The sequence below is a fragment of the Triplophysa rosa genome, linkage group LG13, assembly GCF_024868665.1.
Source record: "Triplophysa rosa linkage group LG13, Trosa_1v2, whole genome shotgun sequence".
NCBI lineage: Eukaryota > Metazoa > Chordata > Actinopteri > Cypriniformes > Nemacheilidae > Triplophysa > Triplophysa rosa.
The window spans coordinates 6,471,262-6,498,742 of record NC_079902.1 but is presented as its reverse complement, the minus strand read 5'-3'; the positions used below and the strand labels follow the sequence as shown (position 1 = coordinate 6,498,742).

The window sequence follows — 27,481 nt, the reverse complement described above, 5'->3', positions numbered from 1 at the left end:
TGCGCTGAATGAGGACATGAACTTCACCTCCAGAGTTGCTCTGAGAGTTTATTTCACAAACATGTTATTGTTTGAGTGAAGAAACAGACATACTAAAAAATAAGGGTCTTCTGACAGCCTGCCAAAATAAAAGTCATAGGCTATTGTTTGAAATTATTAGTTCCATTTTTATTCATGTTTCTTATTTATATATTTGTATTATATTGCATTTTGAATTTAATATGGCAATGGAATGTACTAAATGGGTTTAGTTTTCGCAGATATTAATGTATGCTATTTCAGCAATAAAAACTAATTGTTCTAAAAAGGAAACAAATTAGTTGTTTTACTCATTTTAAGAGACCTGTCTTATTTTCTCTTGTATATTTAGTATTGCTTTTTAATAAAGAAAAAGTACTTATTATCCGAATACCCGATTAATCGATGGAAAAATCAGTAGAATACTCGATTAGTAAAAGAATCGATAGCTGCAGCCCTACAAAATAATATGTCCACAAAACACACAAGGCAAGACTGGTACAATGTATAATTCTTTGGGGGAAAACTCCACTTGGACTAGAGCGAACAATACAGACAAACTATAACGAACCGGCAAGGGACAGAGAACACGAGGGCCTTAAATGGGGAAAACTAATGACGGATAATGACACTGGGCAGGTGAGGGGAATAAAACACTAAGGGCGAAATAACAGGTCACAAGGGGGCGGGGCCAAGGCACACGACAGAAGAGCACGTGGCACAAAGTAACAACGGCCACGTGCTTCCACACAGACACACAACAAGCACAAAAGACATGGTAGTGTCACGACCCTGTCCACAGAACTAGAAAACTCCTGACAAGAAGTACAGGATCATGACAATTTACAGGCATATTCGTCACCCATGAGATATTTTGCAACCAAAATGTCTAATCATAGATTCTTAGGGCCCTATTGTACACCGGCGCAAGTGTTTTTGCTAGTTTCCGCCCGACGCAGTTCTCAGTTCCCGCATTGTTTAAATAGCAAATGCATTTGCGCTCATTTGTGCGCCCATGGGCGTGTTGGGCTAAAAAAGAGGTGTGCTCAGGCGCATTGTTGCTATTTTGAGGAACTGAAAATAGACTGCGCCATAGACCATAAATTGCTTGATTTAGAAAGAAGGTCATTTGTTTACTGTTAATGAAACATGCTTGACATTAAAGTCATTTACGGCGCAGGACGGGAAAATGAGAACTGCGTCGGGCAGAAACTAGCAAAACCACTTGCGCTGTGCCGTCTAAAGTCAATGGCGCAATATTTTTTTGTAATATAATCCTATATATATTAATATAATTATATTAATATATATAATATAATTATATTATAAATTAGAAAATAATATTAGATACTCAGATAAGATATGAAAATGACTAAAATAGGAGTACTCCACCCGTCTTAATTCGATTTGTGTTTACTACGATTATGAGTTTAGACGGATTAAGCTAATAAAAAAGCTCTGTTTACATGGTCCATTCTTAATCAGAGTATTGTCTTAATCGTGTTAATATCGGATTATTGTTGTCCATGTAAACGTGGTCATTGTGGTTATGTGAAAAACTCATTCCTATCTTGTCAGGCAATATTTTTGAAGTCAATTAACAATAAAACACAACTATGATGTTACACTACTATTGTACTATGCACATGTAATATAAAATACATATTTTATTGCATTACAGTCATTAAAATCAGATTTGGGTTAAGGAAGAGAATTGTTAAAAAAAGATCATCATGGTAAAAAAAATCTTAGTTGACGTGCAGCAGGCATTTCAAATGTGGAAAGAGCTTCCATTTGACTCCTTTTTAAAATGCGAAAACTAAATCATAGATTAACAAATGCATTATGACTTCATCTCCATACCAAACCTTAGTGTGAGATGGCCAAACACAAAGACATTGTCTAAATGCAGGTAACCCATTGGTGTTTCCATGGAAACAAACTCCACAGATCTCTTATGAAAAAAGTGTTTGGAATATATGATTAGAATGAGAAGCAACAGCATGCAAACATTCACTCTACGCTCAATATTACCGTCAGCACTGTGAGGAACAGCCAAAATCAAAACAGCTTCAAATTAAACGTTGGGTCCTCCAAATAAGAGTTTTTCTCAAAAACTGTGCATTCCTCAGGTTTTAATCTCACCGTTGTGTTTTATCATTTGCAGGACTGACAGTGCTTCATAATTTGTAGCCAATGGAATACTCAAGAAACTCGAGCAGAATACAACAGATCAAAGCAAAAGCATTAGAGCAGAGAGAGGCGGCGATCTGACGCTATGCGAACAAGAGCTGCTGACAGCAGATTGTTCTTATTTGGCCTCTCTGAAAGTTCTCTTCTCTTCACAGCAGGCCCGACACTAAATGTCACCAACACACCATTCATAAAAGCACTCAAGTTTAAATAATTGAAAAAATAACCAATTCATTCATTATTGGTAACAGTTCCCTTAGCTTTCCTCACCGCCTTGAATTATGGCTTAGACAGACTCAAGTGCCACACATCATAATGAAAGTTTCCACTAGAGCTCCAGTTACAGCATTTGATAATAGATAAATGAAGGGGTGTGTCTAAAAACACATCCAGCATCGCAATTAAACGCTTGTGGAACACTATCATTCGATTACCCAAAATGCAAATTTAGTATTCACAGAGCACAATAAACAAGAAATGCTTATGTAAGATATAGCCATTACTTAAAACAAAAGGTCTGCCGTAAAGAAATGCAATGCACTCACAAGAAAACAATTGAAATTCACACTGCCATTATTTATGCCCTTCAACAGCACAATGCGTTGCGATACATCGTTCATATTCTTCCGTCACTCTGCACATTATTTCTCTATGTCTTGTTGCATTAATAGCTACAGACAGATCCCTGCTTTCTAGATTTCCCTTAAGGGATGTGAGTACAAACAGACCAGCTGGCTTAAATCTCTAATCTTTACATGTTATCAAAAATAACATGCTGTGGTTAAGGCCTGAGGGAGTTTCCTCCATAAACCTCTCACAGTGCAGAACATCACTAACAACAGTCAGCAGCAGAATGTGTAAAATGAGGCCAATCTGAAATCGTGTCCACTCCTTGTACTATAACTTTCAATACTCAATACTTACTTTTCAAAACCAGACCACTTTTTTTTAAACACAGCAGCAAGATCAGAGAGAGGCTGGGAAAATGTCATATTAACGTTTTTATGTGGCAGCGCATTTTTTGTGTTTTCTTAAGGCTAATTCGCACTGATCCAACAAACGCCAACAAACACGTTATTAGCCTTTAAAAGACAAAACATTTCAATGATCAATAACCCTTTTTGGGAATACTGTTGTTTGAAAATATAAAAGGCAGATAAAGTATTTAAATGTTAAAACCAGGAATTTTTATATTTAACTGGCGTTAAACATTCAAGCTAATGCTATAAGACAAAATTTTATGGTTTAACATCATTATGAAGATCCAATATACATATGTTTCTTGTGTGCTCTTTCTGAGTAAATGTTGTTAGGTCAACAGGTGAACCATCTATAAAGGTCACATGAAGTAATACCAAGGAAGAAAATTACACCCGACAGTGAACGTTATGTCCTTGTGTACACAAATTGACTTGATTTTTGCTGCCCGTTGCCCCAAGAATGCTGGAACTTGCACAAATGATGAAAAACCATGTCAAGCAAAAAAGCAAACTAAAAGAAAGCATTAGCACATAACAATAAATTCTTCCTCTAGTCTGCTGAAAGAGAAAACTCTTAAATCAAGCACAGATTATGGACCTCAATGCCCTAGGCCTTATGCATCTCCAATTCGCAGTTGCCCCAAGAATGAGGCTTGTGCTTCTCTGCCCCTCTGGACTATAATCCATCTTTACTTCAAATGACAAAATGCCATTTCAGAGACCACACCAGAACCACAGAATAGAGAGCAACTAGGACTTACTTCAAGACATGTGTAGAGCCATTGATCTGTGTGGCCGGGCAGGGCGTTCCAGGACCCAGGATGGAAGGTCGTCGGTAACGCTTGTGTCCGCAACAGAGAATGATGAGGAAGGCACGACGGAAGGACTTGTTGAGGAAGGCGTAGAGGATGGGGTTGAGCATGGAGTTGATGTAGCCCAGCCAGAGACAGGCGGCCCACAGCTGCTCAGGAACACTGTAGTCTATGAAGGGGTCCACCACATTCGTGATGAAGAAAGGAGCCCAGCACAGACAGAAGCAGCCCATGATTATGCACAAAGTCTTGGCCGCCTTGGTCTCGATGCGCATGCGGTGGTTGCGTTGGTGGTCCGCGCTGTCCGAGGACGCATTCCCGGCCCGCTTTAGCAGGTTGATCTGCCGGGCATGTTCCCGGGCCGTGACGTAGATGCGCTGGTAGGCCAGAACCATCAGGATCAGTGGTAAGTAGAAGGCCACAACTGAGCAGGTCAGAGCGTATGGCTTGTTCACCATGAAAACACACACCGTGGAGTTGCCGAGGAACTTCCGTTTCTCTATCTGTCGAGAGGAGATGTAACACATTCAACTTATTCAAACACTGACAAATGATGGACTTTCAATGAAGGCGTTAATCTTTTAATGGGCTGCTCATAAGTTGCTTGATTTAGAAAGAAGGTCATTTGTTTACTGTTAATGAAACATGCTTGACATTAAAGTCCTGTTGCGTGAAACACTACAGTATTCAAATATTACGCTAAACACTTAATCAAATGCGCTGAGAAATTAACTCTGATCTTCAAAAGGCATTTTTTAACCATTCCAGGTATGATGATGGTTCAGCTAAACAACTGTGTGGGATTAACAGTATTAAGGTACATTTGAACAAAATTGAAGTTCCAATATTATTTAATGAACTATATTGTTAGTTTTGTCATCCATTAAAAATGCTTAGAAACATTTCGATCGAATGGTTCTTGACATCATGTCCTAACAACAGGCAATGCCATGAAATTCGATTAAAATAAAATACTTTCAGATTTTCACACATTGGGATTCATTGTAACACTGTGTTACAACTAATCCCGCTGTGTACATATTTTTTCGAAGCCTAGTTAACAGTTGCTAGAAGTATGTTTTAGGCAACAAGACAGTGATTAAGATAATAAAAGGTTGGATTTGGTGACTTACACAGCCAAGTGAGAAATTGAAAAAACATAAAATGAAGAAATTTACTCCCATGCCGCCAAAACACACTTTGTACAATATCGCCATGAAAACACATCAAAACTTTTCAAAAATTCACAGATGATCGTTATCTGGCAATGAGAGAAAAAGGCCGAAAGCAGAACTCGGGCGACAATTAACCCTGCATTACTTTTTGCCCCGCGCTCCCCTGCATTTCAAAATAAAATGCCTACTTTTCTAGATCCAATCAATTCAAGGTAGAAAATAACATGCCACACCCTCAATTTTTATTATTCTATATTCCAAACACGTAAAAATGTGATCGACTTCCAGCTCACTGGGACTGTAATTTGTTGCTCCCCTAAAGGGTTAAATGTTGGCACCACAAGATTTATAATGTGCATCTAATATGTACAGTTGACATTTCACATACATTTCCTGTCTTTGACTGTATGAGCCCTTTCCCAACTGTGGGAAACTATTTAAACGTAAATAAACACAGCCATGTTCCAATTAGCAGTGTTATTCTATTTAATGACATTAATTCATTATAACTAAATACGTAAAAAAACTCATGTCACATTGTGGTTCATGGCACTGTTGATATTTAAATGAACAATAGATCCAATTAAATGTCTAGTCATTAAAAGTGCATAAAGCTTGATAAGAGGTCTTGTGTCAGCTCAAATTAAACTGAAGAACAATGTAGTCCCAAACGCATAAAGATATTAACCAATGTGCTAGTGTTAGATCAATGGATGGAAGTTGAAAGTCTATGAAACCCTCTGCTTAAATATTACATTTCCATAGATGTCAAAACTAGAGAGAAACCCTTTCCAGGTAACACTGGAATAACATTTCCTTCTCTCCAGCGTGACTTTAATTACGGCGCATCAATCTCCACCCGGGGACATGTTTTGTTTGTTTACAGGAAAGTAATGGATTAAGTTCCCTACCTGAGACTTTGGCATTTAATTTTCTACTCAATCATCACAGCCTTCAAAGAGGAACTTTATGAGAGCCTCTGGGTACCGCAATTTCTTTCTTTCATACCCGGACAGTGGCTTGACTTCGGTGCATGGATGCATAATTGCTTTTTCAAACTGCATACAGAGTAGAAAGGTGAAATGGTGGAAAAAATCGGTTTCTATGATGCAAAAACATATGCGTCACAAGTTTGCTGGCCTCGCTGCACTTTTCATAGAGCACTTTAATAATCCAGCTCGCCCTGACCGCATACACGTGGAGTGAGAAACAAAACAAACATCATTATTAAAAAATTTCAGTCGCAAACTTTATCAACACAAACTGTCTGTAACATCTGATGTCACTCACCAAATCATTTATTCCAATACTGTTCCAGCCCTGCATTATGGGTAAGAAGGAAATAACGGTTGGGATTATCCAGCATCCGCCGATCATTAGAGCCACTCTCATTGGTGTCATTTTATTCCCGTAGACCAGTGGTTGGCAACATATGGCGTAGTACCTGAAAGAAAGGGTTAAAAAACATTATTCTATACAGTAAACATACAGAAAATCTTTGTAAATAACCATGCTAAACACGTTGCTTTGTTTTTTTTGTAATCTTGTGAAAGACAGCAACCTTGAAAAACATGAAGGGACATGACCAGTCAATGCCCTGGACTGACAAAACATCAAAACATTTTAGACATCTGTAAGCTTCATGAAACAGAGGTTCTTGTCAACGTGCTAGAGCTGCTTTACCTTCCTGATCTGACAGTATGCCGTATGTGACGCAGGTCCTCTGACTTTAACCCCCAGCATTTTGAGAGAACAAAGATTTCTAAGAACAACAACTACAAAATAAACAAACCCTAAATGGAATATCTGGATTTCTTTTATTTTTTGCATTTCTATACCGATAATTGTAAAGTTTTATTAGCAGCTGAAATTACGATTTTAAAATCACATTTTTATTTATGAACAATATTTAATAAATGACTTTGCAAACAGATCTTTGTGACTGACAGGTGCTGAAATCCGATGGAAATCTGTGGAGCCTTCTGTATTTGCAACCCTATGGGATTGATGTAAAATCATGTTTATCTATATTTATGGCTGTGCTATAAAGCCCACGACAAGAAACAACATTTGGAATTCATTTAAAGGTCTATTACCTTTTATTTTCCCAGAGAAAAGACAAGCAGTGGATTTTCACGCTTTTCATTTGAGAACCGAGAAACCAATAAATCACCTCAACTGCTGTAAATACAGTTTTGCTGAAATAAAGCACAGCTCACTCTTGAAAAATGAATGAATGTCACTGATCTTACCAGATGTGGAAAAGAAATGGCAAAGCAACAATATCCAATGGGGAAACCATTTAATTCGAGTGTCTAACCAGTGACAACAAGCAGAAAAGAGTGAATCTACATACTATCAGTTGTGTTGTTGATGTACTAATGTACTTGATGCAAAAGCACTAATATAATTAACTAAACGCAATTCAATTGTATTTTTATAGTGGATTTCTCAATTTTTGCTGCAAAGCAACAATAAAACAAAAGAAAGTTTCTGAAACACATAGAATGCATGGTGTTTTTTACTCATTTTCAGTGTTGGGTGTAACTAGTTACTAAGTAATTAGTTACTGTAATTTAATCACTTTTCCCTTCAAAAGGAATAGTGAGGGATTACTCTTATTTTTTCTGTAATTTAATTACAGTTACTTCTGATGTAATTGAACTAAATACCGTGTAATATATTCAATAGTGGAATTGACATCAAGTCTCCCTTTAAAATGTATGCTTTAATGTATACTTCGCACATTTGTATACTTTGGTCAGTTAATAAGAACAATTTATGTAGTTATTTATTATTTATTTGAATGAATTAAAAGAGCCGTTTCATGTCTATCCTTGAATCAATTCAAATCAAGGTTGATGTAGGATATAGAAAGTAATTAGTAATAAGTAATTAAATACTTTTTGGAGAGTAATTTGCACAGTAATCTAATTACACTATTGAATATGTAATTAGTAATTAATTAATTTTTCAGAGTAATTTACCCAACACTGCTCATTTTGCAAAAGATTATCAATACTAACTGTGAAAATCCACCTGATCTCACAGGAATTCGTAGCTGTTTTACGAGGTTGCTCATTCGTATAAATTCATACGTTATGAAACGTACAAAAACATACTTATCGTATCAATTACTAGAAAAAAAGCAATACTGAAGCCCCACCCCTAACCCTATAATGTCACTGGCGCAAAAGCAAATTGTACTTAATTAGCCACATCATAAAATAGTTAAGTTTTGCCGTGAGATTGTGTTGGTAAAAAATACATGTCTATGGGATTATAAGTGCCACGCTGCTTTCATAGCACATAACAGGCATATTCATACATGCCAAGTGTGAGAAAATGTCAGATCCCTGCTTACTCTGTAATTTCTGAATGGAAGGATGACACAATTGATGTCAACAGTGTCAATATAAAGCATTTCAAGAAATGAATGCACGTCAAAAATATAATTCCATCTGAAGGCTTGTACCTTGTTGCTTTATGTCAGGACAATGCATCAAGATACAAAGATGTGCCTAATATATGCTTGATAAGAAGGCATATGCTTGTTCTGACACCATGAGACATTTAGGCCCAATCCCAATTCTACCCCTTACCCCTACACTTTCCCCTACCCCTCCGTTTGGCGCGTTCACGTGAAGGGGTAGTGGTGTCTCAATTCTCTTTTGGTTGGAGGGCTAGGGGTAAGGGGAAGGGCCAGATAGCCCTTCAAACGAAGATTTTTCGGGACCTCACTTCAAACGAAGGGCTAAGAGAAATTTCCAACATGGCCGCTCACTCGAGCAAGCAGACCCATAAATGTAAGTAATTTTTGCCATTAATAAGGATTTTTATGACAATTTTTCCTTTTATGTATGTTACATTCAATCTTGTGTTAGTATTTACGGTGATGTTCTTTTAACGTTTGCAAAAAAATCGCTAAAGTTTGCTAGCGGACAGCACTGATTGCACGATACTAGAAAATATATTTTTATGTCATATACCCGGTGCATCGGCACATGTCCTCTGAAGTGACGAGCTAGCAACGACGTATATGATGACGTATAACAGTGTAGTAGTGGTGTCCCATTTCTTAGCGGAAAATTTGTAGCCCTTCCCCTTGCCACTTTGTTTCAAGAGGCAAGGGGAAGGGGCGAGGGGTAGGCGAAGGGGTAGAAAATAGAATTGGGATTGGGCCTTAGTCTTCATACCCTTGCACAACCTTTCTCCCATCACATCCCATTAGGTTCCAACCTTCACACATTGCCATCCAGAGAATGTGAATGTGAATATTTTGTGCCTTGTGGCTGTCAAGGATGTGTGGTTGGACAGGTCAGTTACCCACAATCCCCAATATAAACATTTATGTATTGTCTTGCTTATCTTACACACTCAGTTTAGGTCATGGATGTCTACAAACGGTCTGATAATTTGAATCAGGTGTGTTAAATAAGGCAGACATGAAAAATGATGATGTGACCGGAGCTCAAAACCACTGCCTTTCCTTAGAATAAATTCTGTCTCTCTTTGACCCAGATGTCTGTGCCGAGGTTCCTGTTTATATCTATGCCTCTGGGCACAAAGTCTGCCATTCTAACCATGTGTTCACCACAGCATGTTTACTGCTGGCAAAGAGAGCGAAACTCCGCTCCATATCATTGAAAGTGCAATGCGACAATGTGACCTCTGCCCCCCCGGTTCAGATTCTGGGCCTTAATGCACCTGAGGCACGTTGTAAAAGCTGAGTCTAAAACCTGAGGAATGCAACCTTTGCAGCCAGTATACAGATGAATTAAATGTTTGCATAACATTGTTTCTACTAAGGTCCAAGAGAGTTTACTGTAGATGTTGTCATGGTTCTGCCCCACCTTGTCTTGCTTTTCTTGACCTAGTGGCAGAACCATGATAGGACCTCTTGTTTTTTGTGTAGAGAGACAGTTTTGGCATTCCATATACTCCCTCTGTCCGGTGTGGCGTCTCTGTTCCCACCCTTTCGTCTCGTTATTGCTTGTTAATTAGTTCATGTCCCGCACCTGTCCCCTTCTTGATTTAGTCCACTTTATATAGTCCTCTTGTTTCATTGTCCTGTGCTGGTTCATTGTCGTTTGTCTGGTGAGTGCCTGGTCTGTGTCAGTCTAGTCTAGTGTAGTCATTTGTAGTTATGTTCATGTGCATGTTTATGTAATCTTAGTCTTGTTAGGTGTATTTAGGCTTAGTCCGGTCCTGTTGTGGATTCCCCTGTTTTGTTTTGTTGCCCCCACGTGGGTCTTTGTTTTGTATTTATATTTTATTAAATGTCTTGTTAACCCCTTATCCGCTGTCTGCGTCTGGGTCCTCTGTACTGTGTCCTTGTTCTCTCACCACTCGTGACAAGATGTATTCTATAATATTCCAGAGTACATTTATATTGAGGAAATTAATTTATGAATGGGCCTGTCTACAGGAAATAAGCATCCGGATGCAATTGATAGAATTTTTATGGGGGTCTCACATCATTCTTCTGTAACAAATTTGGAAAGGTTCTATCTCGGGGGAATTGCATCAGTGAGAACAAGTGTTTGCAAATGGGTCAGCAGAATCTCTGACCGAAGCCCTGACTTCCAGCACGTGTCTTAAATCATTCTCAGTTAAAGTGTCAAAGCACTCTCCGCTGTGATCAGACATAGGCCACTCTCCTAATTCAACCTGTATGTTATGTTCTAGCACGCTGTGTTGGTCAGTTATCCGAGATCACGGTTCTGTGCTTTGTAAACACACTGTACAGTTTACATTTGTCTTCATGCTGTGTAATTAAACTTTGAAGAGTGCATATGGCAGCTTTTTGCATTTAATTGTGTAGCGTCTGTGTTGAATTGAATTAAATTGGGCTGCAGTAAATGCTCTTTAATGTCTCAGAGTAACAGTTGAATTGCGACAGTAAATAAGGCTATGCATAAGCAAAATAGGCCTAATTGTCTGCATAATTGCCCACATTTAATCAGGCTCTAGATGAAACACAATAAACATAATTTGACCCCATTACAGCAATTGTGTTAAGAGTGTAACTCAGAATATATCAGTACTTATTGAAATGATTCATCATATCTCCAAGATGTTCTTATTTGGTCTTATTCACTTCCGTATTTGGTTGATGTTAGCTAGTGACAACATTAACACCGTTTATTCTTTCACACCTACATCTTGTCTGTTGTGAAATAAATGATGTGGATAGAGAAATGGGTTGAATGTCAGCTATGGTCAATTGCTGTTAATGCAATATGTTTCCTGTATCAGTCTATGGACTCTCACTAAACTACAGTACTGAAAGCTGTGGTGTCCATAGCCTTTAAATTTGAAGACCAACATGAAATCACACCTGTGATCCAAATAATAAGCCGAAGAAGAGCAGGCTTCGCACAGTTCCCGAAGCATGTATGAACGATCGGTAATGCAAACCCGTTTCTCTGAGGTCCGGTTGGGAGATAGTCCCAGCTAGCACACTTACGTCTGTAATACGTCTGCTAAAGATCTTGATCTCGAAAACATCTGCTGTGTAAAAATATCTGCTAAACATCTTAGAAAGAGCCATTTGTAATGGAGTCGACATAGAGGCAGTGTTAGAATCCATATGCAGACGTTTAATAAAGAGTAATCTTAATATAATCCAGTAATCAGATCCGTGGTCGATAAACAGGCAGTAAATCAGTAACAAAGGGTCAGTCCAATCAGGCAAACAAAGCAGTAGCAGTAATCCAATAAACGTAAATCCAATAGCAAGCACAATGGTCATAACAGGTAATCAAAGTAGTATAAACGCTTGGTAAGGCAGTAAGGGTATGACTGGCAATACTTCGCTACATGTGGCAGGCATGGTTTGGCATGAAAGTCCAAGGCTGGTTGACTAGCAGCCCTAGTCATTACAGAACCCCCCACTCTACGAACACCTCCCGGTGTTCTCTTGCTGGGACGTCCCCTCGGTCACGGTGCAGGATGATTGGGGTGGCCTTGGTGAAAGTCATGAATTAAGGTCTAAAATATATTTTGTGGCTACCCAAGATCTCTACTCCGGTTGATAGCCCTCCCAATCCACCAGGTACTGCATCTGGCCCCTTCTATGACGTGAGTCCAAGACTTCCTTGACCGAGTAGGCAGGTCGACCATCTACCTCTAGGGGTGGAGGAGGTTCAGGGTTCGTGGCTCCGGGACCAGGTGCCGGGTGGACCGGTTTCAGCAGTGACACATGAAAGGATGGTGAGATACGATAATTAGCAGGAAGCTCAAGGCGGTATGTGACAGGATTAATTTGGCATATCATTCTGAATGATCCAACATACCTTGGGTTGAGCTTCCTACAAGGTAGCCGCAATTTAAGATCCCGTGTGGACAAACATACTCTCTGACCCGGCTGGTAGTTGGGGTGGGGAAGCCTCCGATGATCTGCCTGAATGCGTTGAGCCCTGATAGCCCGCTGCAGTCTCACATGAGCGCTGTCCCCGACCTGTTCACTCCGACGCATCCAATCATCTACCACTGGCACCGAAGAGGGGTCACCCGACCAAGGGAACATTGGGGGCTGATAGCCCAGCACACACTGGAAGGGAGTGAGTCCGGTAGAGGTATGAATGAAGGAGTTCTGTGCGTATTCGGCCCAGGGAAGAAAGTCTGTCCACATCTGCTGTTCACGACTACAGTATGACCTTAGATATCTACCTATTTCTTGATTTAGCCGTTCCACCTGTCCATTAACTTGAGGATGGTATCCAGAAGTAAGACTCACGTTTATGTCCAATTGTTTGCAGAAAGCCTGCCAAACTCTAGAGGTGAACTGAGACCCTCGATCCGATACAATGTCCTCTGGCAAGCCATAAATTCTGAAAAGTTGATGGAATAAGGCATTAGCAGTTTCCATGTTACTGGGTACTCCTTTCATGGGGATGAGCCTGCATTGACTTTGAGAATCGGTCAATGACGACGCAGATTATTGAATGTCCATTGGAGTTAGGCAAATCAGTCATAAAATCGATGGATAGGTGGGACCAAGGTCTTTGATAACATAATCAGTAACATCCTTGACGAGGGATGGCCACCAGAACGAATTGCGCACTAAAGAGATAGTTCTTTGGATTCCTGGATGGCACGCACTAAGCGAAACATGGACCCATTGGATGGTTCTTTGACGTAATACTTGAGGTACGTAGTGTTTGGAAGGGGGGCATTCCTGTGGAGCTGGTTCTGTAACTAACGCACGTTGGATCTCCTCCATGATGTCCCAACTGATTGGTGCTATGATGACAGAGGGGGGAAGAATAGGTTCATCCTGGTGTGTAGTCTGGAAAGGGTCATGGCGTCGAGATAGTGCGTCTGCTTTGCTATTTTTGCTACCTGGGCAATAGGTGACAGAAAACTGGAACCTAGTGAAGAAAAGTGGCCAACGGGCTTGAAGTGAATTGAGTCTTTTGGCTGCCTTGATGTATTCCAGGTTCTTGTGATCGGTTATTATTTGGAAAGGGTGGACTGATCCTTCTAGCCAGTGGCGCCATTCCTCTAAAGCAGCCTTCATGGAGAGTAGTTCTTTGTTACCTACATCATAGTTTCCTTCCGCTGAGTTAAGTTTTCGTGAAAAAAAAGCACATGGGTGTAATTTACCAGGGTTACCATGGCGTTGAGACAGTACAGCACCGATGCCACAATTCGAAGCATATACCTCCACCACAAATGGCAATTGGGGATCTGGATGCTGAAGGATGGGAGCAGTCGTGAAGCTTGTCTTGAGAGAGTCAAAAGCCCTTTGTGCAGGATCTGACCAGTGTAACTTGGAGGGTTTACCTTTGAGTAGGGACTTCAGTGGGGCAGATGTGGTACTGTAATTGCGTATGAAGTGTCTGTAAAAATGTGCAAACCCTAAGAAGCATTGTAAATCCTTTACAGTGGGAGGTCTGGGCCACTCAGTTACTGCTTTGATCTTGGAATTGTCCATTTCTACGCCCTTATGGCTGACGATATATCCAAGGATAGAGGTTTGGGGAGTATGAAACTCACACTTTTCGGCCTTCACGTAATTGGTGTTCTTTGAGACGTGAAAGTACCATCTTGACATCGTTGATGTGCTGTGTTATGTCCTGGGAGTATACGAGAATGTCATCGATGTAAGCAATTACACACTTGTTTAGGAGATCTCTGAATATTTCATTCACAAACGCCTGGAACACCGCTGGAGCATTAGCTAGTCCAAAGGGCATGACACGGTACTTATAATGTCCTCAGGTGGTGATAAACGCCGTTTTCCACTCGTCACCCTCTCTGATTCGAATCAAGTTGTATGCGCTTCTTAGATCAAGCTTGGTGTAGATACGTGCTTCACGTAATTGTTCCAGAGCCGACGGGACAAGTGGAAGAGGATAGTGATACTTGACCGTGACCATATTCAGACATCTATAGTCGATGCATGGACGGAGGCCTCCGTCTTTTTTCTCCACAAAGAAAAACCCTGCGGCCACGGGGGAGGTCGAAGTCTGAATGTAACCTGAAGCTAGAGCCTCCTTGATGTAAGTTTCCATAGCCATGGTTTCGGGACGGGATAAAGGATATGCTTTACTCCTGGAAGGTGCCGTGTTTGGCAATAGGTCGATAGCACAATCCCATGAGCGATGAGGGGGTAATTGAGCTGCCTTGCTCTTGCTAAAGACATCAGAGAACTCGTGGTATTCCTCTGGAATCCTGATGGTGACTTGACCTTCAGGACTTTCAATGGTGGTATTTAGACAAGGCATGGATATGGTAACATGCAGACAGTTAGAATGACAGTTCTTGGACCATTGTTTTAACTCACCCTGTTTCCAGGAGATGAGAGGATCGTGAGTGGCTAACCATGGATGGCCTAGGATGAGGGGATGCCTTGGTGAGTTGATTACATACAATGTAATGGTCTCAGTGTGAAAAAGTCCAACTTGCAGTGTGACTGGGACAGTTTGATGGGTAATGCCAGAACCAATGGGGTGATTATTGATGGCTGTAACAGTAATGGTTGGAATACAAAGCACGGTGGGGATCCGAAGCTCGTCTACGAGAGGCTTGTTAATTAAGTTGAGTGCTGACCCGGAATCGATGAGCGCTGCAACAGATTCATTTTGACCATTAAAAGAGATCTTGAGAGGTATGGAAAAATTGTTTGATGTACTCAACACTGCTTTATTACTAAACTTTGGGCCTGACAACTTGGTTTCTCCTCCTTCAATTCGGGCAAGTAAATTGTACATGTCCAGATTCCCCACAATAGAAGCATAATCCTTCGTTGTATCTCCGTTGGCGCTCTTCTGTGGGGACCCTAGCGAAGTTAATCTGCATGGGTTCTTGAGGTTCGAGACTTTCATAATTTAGATTGGGGATTATGGATTTGAATTGTAATCTGGACATAAAACATGGCGAATTACGGAGTAGGTTGTCAATTTTGACAGACAAAGTGATGAAATCAGATAATGAGGCGTCCTCGCCCTTACATGCCAACTCAACCTGTAGTTTCTGATTGAGTCCCTCGTGAAACACCGCTTTAAGAGCGGTTTCATCCCATCCACTTTGTGCCGCTAATGTTCTGAACACGATTGCAAATTCCGCCGCAGAACGTGGCGTAAATGCAGCAACTGTACGGAAACACCCTCCCCTCCCTACGGATATTCAAAGACTTTTCGGATCTGGGTAACGAAGTGACTAAAAGAGGTTTGTACTCGTTGATCATCCTCCCAAACAGCAGCAGCCCAGTCTAAGGCCCTGCCGGTAAGTAGAGTCATTAAAAATGCAAATTTCTTAGTATCCTGACTGAATGCCTCCATTTGATTGGATAAAAAAAACTACATTGGCGAAGGAATCCCCGACACTTTTCTGGTGAGCCATAAAATTTATCAGGAAGTGCAAATCTTACCGGTGACGCTGATGGAGGTGGGAGAGATCGAACATATTGGATAAAGATTTTCGTTTGCAACTCTTAAATTGTTAAGATGTTCCTGGTAACCCTTTAACATCTTGCCTTTATAAACGAAAGCTGTTTGTAGCTGAGATACTTCCGCTGGATTCAAGGTAGGCGAAGTATTCTGTAATGGAGTCGACATAGAGGCAGTGTTAGAATCCATATGCAGACGTTTAATAAAGGGTAATCTTAATATAATCCAGTAATCAGATCCGTGGTCAATAAACAGGCAGTAAATCAGTAACAAAGGGTCAGTCCAATCAGGCAAACAAAGCAGTAGCAGTAATCCAATAAATGTAAATCCAATAGGAAGCACAATGGTCATAACAGGTAATCAAAGTAGTATAAACGCTTGGTAAGGCAGTAAGGGTATGACTGGTAATACTTCGCAACATGTGGCAGGCATGGTTTGTTTAAATATGGCCGACACAGGAAGTGAGGGCGTGGCATGAAAGTCCACTCTAGAATTACGGAGATGGCTCCCTCTGGTGGGTGGCTGGTTGACTAGCAGCCCCAGTCATTACACCGTTTTATATCCATTCTAAATCATAAACATCTTACAAACGTCTATACGACATCTAACAGTAGACATCTTCCAGATGTAGCGCGCTATCAGGGGTGTTGTGAAAGTCTGCATGAAAATCCAATTTCAGGCTTGGCTACCATTGGACAAGCACGTGCTTCAAAGAAATTAACCTCCAACCAAATGAAAAGCAGACGTCTGGGTTGAATGGGCAGACGCCTAGTTCTAATGACTCTAAGCTTGTGAGCGAGAGCCACCTATATCACTGTTTTCACAGGCTCATGCCTCTGTTGACTCATCTCCAGCTCTCTTTTACACCTTTCATTGACATCAGAATCAGAATCAGAATCAGAAGAGCTTTATTGCCAAGTGTGCTTGCACACACAAGGAATTTTCTTTGGTGTTGGAAGCTTCTAGTACAGACATTCAACACAATGACAATACAATATAATACGATTTACAGTCTAATATCCAGACATGTGGAGGAATATTAATGATGCGCTAGATTTATTGGTCTGAGAATGTAGTTATTTTTAGTGGGTTTTATGAACTGACCTACAAGAAATCCCCCACCAGACACAATTAAATAAATTGCAGATAAATTGTGAATAAATAGTTCCCTTTCTGTCGGTCTCTCGACGTTGTGTCGAACCGACAGATGGGGTTCGTCCCTGAGAAACAATCGCTTCCGACTACTTAGAAAAGGCCAATGAAAATTGGCGAATGAAATTTGCATGCCGGACTCCGCCCCCGGATATCCGGGTATAAAAGGGAGACGGCGTGCCTCATTCATTCACCTTTTGTTCTTCGGAGCCTTCGCTCATGATCAACAGACTTCGCTTCAAGTAGCAACTACAAGACTGCCGGCTCTACGACGTGGTGCAGCGGACTGTCCCTTCCTGCAGCGACTTCCCCTGGGCGTCCAGAAGTGTTCGAGTTTTTTCTCTAAAAGAGCAAATTTCTCCAGCGTGGCATGTCGCGCTGTTCTCGTGGGTGCAACACACTCATCGAGGAGGGGGACGGACACGATGTCTGCTTCCAGTACGCTGGGGCAGATGTTGTGGATACCTCCTGCCCACACTGCGGGCGGTTGACGATTCAGACGTTGCGTCACGGGTGGCTGTGTTCCCACGGGACTCAGCCACCACCTCGTCTGCTTCCCGTTCTGTGACGGCAGGACTACGGCCCTGCCGCCCGCTACGGCGAGCAGCGAGGGTGATATGAGGATTACTGTGAGTGCTAATCCGTCAGCCACTGGCTCGGGGACCGTTCGCACCTCGTCTTGCTCGTCTGACCGTTCCCCATGAGACGGTCCCACCGTCTTATTCCTCAATCACGTATCGGACACGGTACGTGATGATGAGATGTCTGTTGCAGCATCGGAGGGTGACAAACAGACTCTGACGATTCCTTGAAGCTCCCTCCCTCGGGGGGTCGAGATCAGGAAGAAGCGGATGTCGAACTGTCAGCCATGCTTTCCCGGGCCGCCGGCATTGGCCGCGGCTGGATACACGGTACATCGGGCTTGAGAGCGGCTCCAAGCCGCACTCGCCCCCAGTGCCGTGTTCCCCCGGAAGTGCATGAGGAACCTAGTATGACCTGGAACGCCCCCTTCGGCGCGTACACGTCAACTAGTTCCATCACCCTTTCTTCCCTCGATGGTGGGGCAGCTAGAGGATACATCGATGTCCCCCAGGGGCTCGACCTAGACTCCCGTCCAAAGCACATAGGCTTTTCGGCATCTGAGGTGTCGAGAGCTTACTCTGCTGCGGGCCAAGCTGTCCCCTCTCTCCACGCTATGGCCTTCCTGCAGGCCAATGCGCGGAGAGAGCTCCACGAGGGTAAGACCGACCCAGCGCTTATGCAGGAACTCCGCGGCGTCACCGACCTCACTCTCGGGCGACCAAGGTGATCGCGTGGGCCCTGGGTCGGGCGATGTCCACACTTGTGGTCGAGGAGAGACACCTCTGGCTGAACCTTGCACAGGTGAGTAACGCCGAGAAAGTCCGCTTTCTCGATGCACCCATCTCGCAAGGGGGGGCTGTTGGTGATACTGTCGAGCTCGACAGTTAGGGAGCAGACAGAGGATATCAAGTATGTCCGTAACCGAGACGTTCCCTTTCTGTCGGTCTCTCAACGTTGTGTCAAACCGACAGAATGGGGTTTGATCTTGAGAACCTATCATCTCCAATTGTACTTTTTAAAGGCCAATGAAGTTGGCGAATGGTGTGGCATGCCAGTCTCCGCCCCGTACATACGGGTATAAAAAGGAAGATGGCGTGCCCATTCATTCACCTTTTTGTTCTTGGGAACCTGCTGAGCTTATGCTAAGCGCATCTTCTTCGATTGAAGCAAATCTACTGGATTCTGCAGCGAATTCGTCCTGGTGTGTGTAATTTCCCATGGGCGTTTCGGTAGCGAGCCGACGGTGTCCTTGGAAGAGCAAATTTCTCACAGCATGCACTTGCCGCCAGGCATGTCTCGCCGCTGTAACCTCGGATGTGGCCGGCTCGTCCTCGAGCCTGACAAGCACGATACCTGCATCACATGTCTGGGTCTCCAACATGCTGAAGTAGCGTTCGTGGATACGGCATGCCCGCACTGCGAGCATATTCTGATCAAGGCATTGCAGTCACGGTTGGCTGTGTTCTTTTTGGACCCAGCCACAACATCGTCTGCTTCCTGTTCCGCAGCGGATGGCTTGGCAGCAATGGTTATATGGGGACTCCCATGGACGTTAACCCGCTGCAGAAAGTGCCGCGGACCATCCATGCCCCTACCTTGTCTCCGATGGGCAGCAGTCGACCATCCCATAGCGGATCTACGCATCAGCGTACAGAGGACAAAGTCTCAGTCACGGCATCGGATGGTGACTTCCTGGCATCAGACGCGGAGGATTCCCTGGACCTCCCGGCTACGGCAGGTCGAGCCCAGGAGGAGTCTGACAAGGAGATGACAGGCATGCTTTCCCGAGCCACCGCGAGCCTCGGGTTGCAGCACCACACTGCCTTCTCCGCAGCGCTCGTGGCTGGATTCTTGGTACCTGGATACCTTGGAGCCCCGGTACCTTTTTTCCCGGAGGTGCATGAAGAGCTCACGAAGACCTACACGTCACGTGCGGCGCGTACACATCAGACAAGCTCGGTCGCCCTGACTTCCCTTGATGGCGGGGCAGCTAAGGGCTATGTCAATGTACCCCAGGTTGAGCATGCCGTCGCGGTACACCTGTGTCCGCAGACGGCCGCCACCTGGAAGGACCAACCAAGGCTCCCTTCCAAAGCATGTAAGTTTTCGTCATCACTGGTGTCGAAAATCTTACACTGCCGCGGGTCAAGCTGCCTCCGTGCTTCATGCCATCGCCATCCTGCAGGTCCACCAGGCTAAGGCATTGAAGCGACTTGACGAGGGAAAGCCCGACTCAGTGGTTATGCAGGAAGTCAGGTTATGCGAGGTCAGTGGCGCGCACCGCCACTGACCTCGCTCTACGGGCGACCAAGGTGACAGCGCGCGTGCTGGGTTGAACGATGTCCACTCTTGGTCCAGGAGAGACACCTTTGGCTAAACCTTGCGCAGATGTGAGACGCCGAGAAAGTCTGCTTTCTCGATGCACCCATCGCGCAGGGTGGGCTGTTTGGTGACACGGTCGAGGACTTTTCACAACAGTTTTCGACGGTGAAGAAGCAGACGGAGGCCATCGAGCACATCCTACCCCGCCGCGACCCGGACCCCAGCAGGGCATCGAGGACCTGGATGGCGTCTGTTTCCCAGCAGCCCCGCTCCTCCTGCCCCGGCTCCAGCACCCCCTTCTCAGGCGGCCTCCGGCGGGCGGAGGACTTCACGGAGGAAAACATCTACTCCCCGTCAGCAGCCGAACAAGAAGAAGCGGCCCTGACGGAGACAGCCCACGGAGGACCAGGACATCCGGCACAGCTCCAGCCACATGACCGCTGTCGAGCTGCACTGGGATGATCCCAGCCTGGCACCCACTTTCTCACGAAGAGAGCTTCCTTCCTCCCTGGGCGTTTCCAGCATGCAGCAGCCTCTTCTCGACGTTGCGTCATGCCGATGCTGCAGCCTTCAGCACTCTCCACTTGACGGTGCGTTGTGCAGCAAAGACTTAATGCAGGTAAGTCAGCAGACCCACTCGTCTCCCCAGAGCCCCGCCCCTGGCGAGACAGCCGTGCTGCCAGCCACAGAACCTCCTCCCACAGGGACAATGTTGCAGATCTCCCCACTAGTTCCTCTGTCACGGTATCTGGGGGCCTGGTTACAGCTCCCCAACCCGTCGCAGTGGCTAGTGAGGACGATCCGTCTCGGCTACGTGCTCCAGATCGCCAGGCGCCCGCCCAAGTTTTGGGGCATTCTGTTCACCTCAGTGCAAGGCCAGAATGCTCCCATACTTCGGGCGGAGGTCGCCACCCTTCTGGTGAAGGGGGCGATCGAGCTCGTCCCTCTGGCCGAGATGTCTTCGGGGTTTTACAGCCCCTACTTCATCGTCCCCAAGAAAGGTGGGGGGCTGCGCCCCATCCTGGATCTGCGCACTCAACAACTGAACAACACCCTTCACAGGCTCCAGTTCAGAATTTTGACGCAGAAGCGCATCCTGACGTCCAGCCGACATCAGGATTGGTTCCTGGCAATCGACCTGAAGGACACGTACTTTCATGTCTCGATTCTCCGAAGGCACAGTCCTTTTCTTTGGTTTGCCTTCGAGGGTCGAGCATACCAGTACAAGGTCCTGCCCTTCGGTCTGGCCCTGTCTCCCCATGCCTTTACCAAGGTTGCGGAGGCTGCTCTCGCTCCCCTCAGGGAGCAGGGTGTGCGTATCCTCAACTATCTCGACAACTGGCTTATCTTGGCTCACTCGCGAGATCTGTTGTGTACGCACAGGGACCTTGTGCTCCAGCACCTCGACCGATTGGGCCTAAGGGTCAACTGGGGCAAGAGCAAGCTCTCCCACATGCGGAGCACCACGTATCTCGGTATGGAACTAGACTCTGTTACCATGACAGCACGTCTCACCACCGAGCGCACCCAGTCAATGTTGCGCTGTCTGACCGTCGTCAGGCAGCACTCAGCAGTCCCACTGAAACTTTTTCAGAGGCTCCTGGGACATATGGCATCCTCGACGGCAGTCGTGCCGCTCGGGTTGATGCATATAAGACCACTTCAGCATTGGCTTCAGAGTCGAGTTCCTTGGAGAGCGTGGCACACCGGCACAAGGCGTATTCACATCACGTCTCACTGCCTTCACACCCTAGCCCCCTGGACAGACATGACGCGAACCCTTATACTTGAGCTAGTGCTCCACACATACTGACTCCCGTCCTTGGGTAGTCCCGTCTGACGTTCCTCACTCTTGGTGAACCTGTGACCTCCTCTCGGTGGACTCCACCGCTTCTGTGCACCCCTGTTGGGACCCCGCACTACTACTCCTATGAGTTCTCCCCACTGGTGAGAACATGTAGGTATTCCATGTTTATTCTCCCTACGGCAGATGTGGTCTCCGTAGCATTCTCCCCTCATGTGCTCCGCTGGAAATCGTGATGCGGCGCAGCGCCGTGGCAGTTCGTATAGGAACCCCATTCTGTCGGTTAGACACAACGCTGAGAGACCGACAGAAAGGGAACGTCTTGGTTACGTATGTAACCTCAGTTCCCTGATGGAGGGAACGAGACATTGTGTCCTTCTTGCCACAACGCTTCGCCATCTGCTGCAGCGACCGGGAATGCCTCTCAGGTTCCTCAGCCCAAAAGGTGAGTGAATGGGCACGCCATCTTCCTTTTTATACCCGTATGTACGGGGCGGAGACTGGCATGCCACGCCATTCGCCAACTTCATTGGCCTTTAAAAAGTACAATCGGAGATGATAGATCTCAAGATCAAACCCCATTCTGTCGGTTCGAGACAACGTCTCGTTCCCTCCATCAGGTAACTGAGGTTACATATGTAACCAAGATGTTTTAGAATCCCATTTACTATGTAAATTATGCAAATCAGGTAAGTGTGCAAACATCCTCCAAAGATTTGTGCTGAATGCAGTTTGCTCTGGTGATACGTAATGCATTACTGGGACTGTAAAGCATCCCTGCACCACTGCGATCCAATCAACTCTTCAACATGCTGAACTTGCATGTGACAAGCCTGGATAATAGCGTCACAATGTTAATTGCATTGAGTTTTCTGAATAGGTCTAATTTACATAAATAGGAGGCAACAACTTTAAAACTGGTGCAAATGAATGCAATATCAGGGTTCATATTGCAGATTTTCACAAAAAGGTGCTGCAAAGAGGTTGTGAATTGAACACAAACGTCTGTGCTTGCATGTGAGCTGACAGAATAGTTTTAGATAAATCCCAAGTGATGTGTCCACAGAATCAACCAGTGAATTCTTGCAGGGTGTGCCAGGCAGTCACGCTCTTTATTGTTGTCATATAAAGTACGTAGATGATGGAAAAGTGCAAAGGTCTTCGTGTTACAGCCAGTTATATTTAGAAGCCGAGTCCACGGAGCTCATCGGCAATAAAAATTAGGTACTTAAGGGTGTATTGTATTGAAGCGATTACAATCTCCAAAGAAATGGTACAGAAGGACAACAGTTTAATGAGGAATAACATTCCAGTCATTACATTTCAAAGGCGCGGCCAAAAGGGCTGACGGCCTGGCTGACAGCTCCCCTGTTGCTCTTTTGTTCCCTGTGTGGAGGCTGATCAGGTGCAGTACTTTAGATTTCATCTTTGAAGAGCCACCTGGGTCTCTCGGCTGCTGAAGTGTGCAAATAATCATGACAGCAAAAGCTCCGGGATTCATTTACAGCTGATATTCTCTTCCTGCTCGGTCAGAGCTTTCGCATCTGAAGTTGCAGACTGTGTTTTTTTCTTATTTTTTCAGTTCGTACTACAGTGACTCATACGTTTAAACTTTGGAAAAGTTTATTCGTGATCAATATTTTTGTCTTTTTTGGGTAAATTATGCAAGCACATTTGTAACAAGATGCATTTACATGAGAAGTGATATTGCATAAAACATCCTGTAAAGGGGTCCTATTTTGCCTATTTTTTAAAGTCTTTATTATGTTTATGATGTGCTAAACAAAAGGTTATGATTTTTAAAAACTTCTTTACATATGAAATATTTCACCTGTGTTTTACACCGTCATCTTGATTCTCAGAAAACAGGCTGTTGAGTTCCTGGTTCTATGAAGTCCCTCCTTCCGAAACGTTCTGATTGGTCAAGCTGTACCAATCTTTTCTGATTGTGTTGCGATGTCCCGCCCATTACCCTATCTGTGTTCAAAGGCGCAGGTTTATTGTAAATTTATGATGTCACTAACCCGAGAAGATAGTCCCAATGAGTAGTCTTTAAAAAGTTTACAAATTTCTGCTTTCTGTGAAAATATCTTCCTTTTTTGGAAACTTTGAGCAATTCGACTTGGCAGATATTGTCATATACCAGTCATAACAAATGAAAGCTCACACTCTTAAGAATATCACTGTTTATTACACGGCTCATTGGAATGCTTGATTCTGATTGGCCCGTTGCGACATTTGCTGGTTTGTTATTCCCAGATAACAACCTCTAAAAACTAATAACACACGGTAATCCGTATGCAGAAAATCATTTTTACAGTTTTTTTGGGGTTTATAAATGTGTCTTTTAATAACATATATGACATTATATTTACAAATGGTTAAACCAAATTGCCTGTTCGTGACATTTGAATGTTGTTTCTTACCTTAAAACCGAAAGTAAACGGCTTTTCCTCGCGGAAGGTCTGCATTCGGTAAAAATGAGCTAATAATACATTTAAAAATCACATTTCATGTCCAGTTTTTTCTCATGCGGCAAGTAGCCGTGTAATATGTGGGATAATGTACAAGCCGGCTGTTATTACCAGTGTTGGGGGTAACGCGTTACAAGCAATGTGCGTTACGTAATAAGAGTACTTTTTAAGTAACGAGTAATGTAACGAAGTTACTTTATAAATTTGTACTCGAGTTACTTTGTTTTTCAAGTAACTCGAGTTACTTTTCAGTCTAATCATTGATTTATATAAAAAAATTTACTGCAGAAGTGAAATTCTGAATTAAAAGTAGTGTAGACATGATCGCTCATGCTTGTGCAGAAACAGTCGCTAGTCAGACATAGGCAGTGTTGCCATGTCTGCAGTGCTGCAGTGTTCCGGCTTAGTTTTTGTTACGCAAATCTGGCAACCGTTGACACAGCAATGTGAGGCCAGAGCTCAGATGCGGGGCTATAGTGTGGCCGCACTCGACACCATGGACAAAATGCCTGCAAATGCCAGTCATGCTCAATAGATAACTTTCAGATCGTGAAATTAGCATGAGTCGCAACAGCAATCAATTGTCCTGCAAATGCCAGTCATGTTTGGAAGATAACTTTCAGATCGCGAAATTAGCGCAAGTCATGACACGCAACAGCAATCAATGGTCTCATGCCTCGTGAATGTAAACATAAGCTGTGTTCAACTGTTTGTGGCGCTGCACGCACATACAGATCTGCAGATTTAAATGGGCATGGTCACTGTTAGAAGAAGGGTTGGGGAGTGGGCGGAGCACGGGAGAAAGAGAGGAAACAACTGTCACCTGTTAACCTCCTCACCAAATACCAGCATATATACAACATAATATGTTTAATGTCATTTTCCCCTGAAAATAATATTATATAATATTAGTAATATATTATATGTTAGATTAATCATCATTTCGTATAACACTATCGAGTTGTTTTGGCTCAATGAAGTGCTCAGCAATGCAAAGAGGATCTGTCATATCGCTTATATATTACTATTTAAACAAAAAAAAAACACCCATATTTGCCGGCCAAAAATCCTCCTTTTCCCACACAGTGTTATACGACTTGAAACTACTCTGCCATCCCAAAAGCTCACCGGCACCATCTTGTGCATCTAGCCGCGCTGTCAAAACACAATAAATATGGAGAGTGTCACTGAAGTTAGCAGTGTCAACAGTAGGCAGAGCTCTGATGAGGTGGAGGACTACTGGTCAGGAAATATTTGAAATGTGTTTTTTAAAGAAAATAAAGGTGTGTTATAGGCTATATAGGATTGTTAAATGCATTACAATGTTAAACACTAAAGAAAAGCAAAGTCTGGAAAAGCATGAGCATCAGTTAGGTGAGAAAAAGTAATGCAAAAGTAACGCAAAAGTTCTTTCAGTTACTTTCCACAAAAAGTACCCAAGTAACGTATTTAGTTACTTTTATAGAGTAACTCAATATTGTAACTAGTTACTTTTAAAAGTAACTTTCCCCAACACTGGTTATCACAAAATAAGCACAAGACCCTCCTCTTCGTGCCAGGTCCTGATCACACTGTCTGGGCTTATTTCTGCGATAACAACCAGCTGCCTGTACATTATTCCTAACACATTTCACTGATATATAACATAACATAATTGTCAAATTATAATCAAATTGTTAAAATGATAAGGTTTTCTGCTAAATAAGACCATTTTTATCAATTCACTCCAATGCATGTGGGTAGGGCACTCTTTTAAATTCATGTAAAAAATGCAAAAATACGCACCGGAGCTGAAGAGGTTAATCATATCTATTCACAACTCCAACATATTTTTTTGGATATGTCATAAGTCTCCATAACCCAGAAGGTTCATTTATATACAGAGTATATTGAGTAAACCTACAGAAACATATACAAGTTGTCGCTCATGACGCATATACAATGCAGCTAATGAGCACCTACAATTAGCATTCAACTGGAATGAGTCAGATGAGAGGAGGCATAATAGAGAGCACTAAATTAAGCATTAAATCAACAGTGAGACTGTGAATCATCTGAAGGGACTTGTGCGCTATCAGAGACACTAAACACATGCTGATCAGAACGTAAGGAAGGAGAGGAAACTGCGAGGCAGTGCGTCTATAAAACATTCGGACGATGAGAGAAGTATTAAAAAAGAAAACAAAAGAAAACATACAGTCAAATATAATCATATTATGATAAACACCCATGAAAAAACTCATACAGATTGAATCTATACCTTGTTATGCACTGTAAACTGCTTTGAGAATGTAAAGAATCACTGCCCAACGGCAACAGCAGTTGCAGAGAAAGAGAGAAAAAGTCTTTGTGTTGTCATTGAGCTACTAAAGCCTGAGATGAATGTGAGGGGTGTGATGACTCAAATAAAGGGAAATAGGTCACGTGAGAGAAGGCAGTGACTCCACTTCTCTTCAATTGGCTGATTATACTGTCATTCTGTCAAAAGCCTGAAATGTGTCAGTGAGCTGGTGGTTAGCGAGAGCACTCAGCTCTGCACGTTGTGTCTGCAATGCAAAGGTCAGGGGTTCAAACACCGGGGAACACACATGTTGAAAATGTAAATATAATATATACTTTATAAACTATGCTGAAAAATGTTTAGTTTAAATAATTAACTTTGGATAAAGTGTCTGCCAAATGCATAAATGTAAAAATTAGGTTTAATTAACCTATAAAAAATGTATTTACATACAATAAGTAAGTAAGTAAAATGTATTTATATAGCACCTTTCACAGACAAGGAATCACAAAGTGCTTTACAACACTATCAGTAAAACAAATCAAACATACATACAATCAAATATAAAATAAAAACATAACAACAAAAAACAATTAAGAGCCCAAAAATCTCAGAAATTGAATAACCGCCCAGATTATATAAGATTATAGTATCAGTTACCTGTTAAAAGTCTAAGGTACCTAATGCTTCATATGGCTTTAATGTATTTAACATATACATTTCATCGGACGTACGCGCCTGGCCCACAAGTTAACTTGCGTTCTGTATTTGTTTATTGATTTGGCTAGTG

The 27,481-nt window shown here is 43.1% G+C and overlaps 1 protein-coding gene across 4 annotated transcripts in view; it reads right to left on the bottom strand.

Annotated features, from left to right (window-relative positions):
- Window positions 1–27,481, bottom strand: part of htr4 (5-hydroxytryptamine receptor 4) — a 138,963-nt gene that overhangs the window by 55,051 nt on the left and 56,431 nt on the right. For all 4 annotated transcript variants that reach the window (XR_008964156.1, XR_008964155.1, XM_057349511.1 and 1 more), the window contains exons 5-6: window positions 6,469–6,622; window positions 3,953–4,506 (exon numbers count right to left, since the gene is read on the bottom strand). Coding sequence is in view for 2 of the 4 variants with exons in the window: in XM_057349511.1 (XP_057205494.1) it covers window positions 3,953–4,506; window positions 6,469–6,622 (708 nt within the window). In the remaining 2 variants the exon portion in view is untranslated. The remainder of the gene's footprint in view (window positions 1–3,952; window positions 4,507–6,468; window positions 6,623–27,481) is intronic.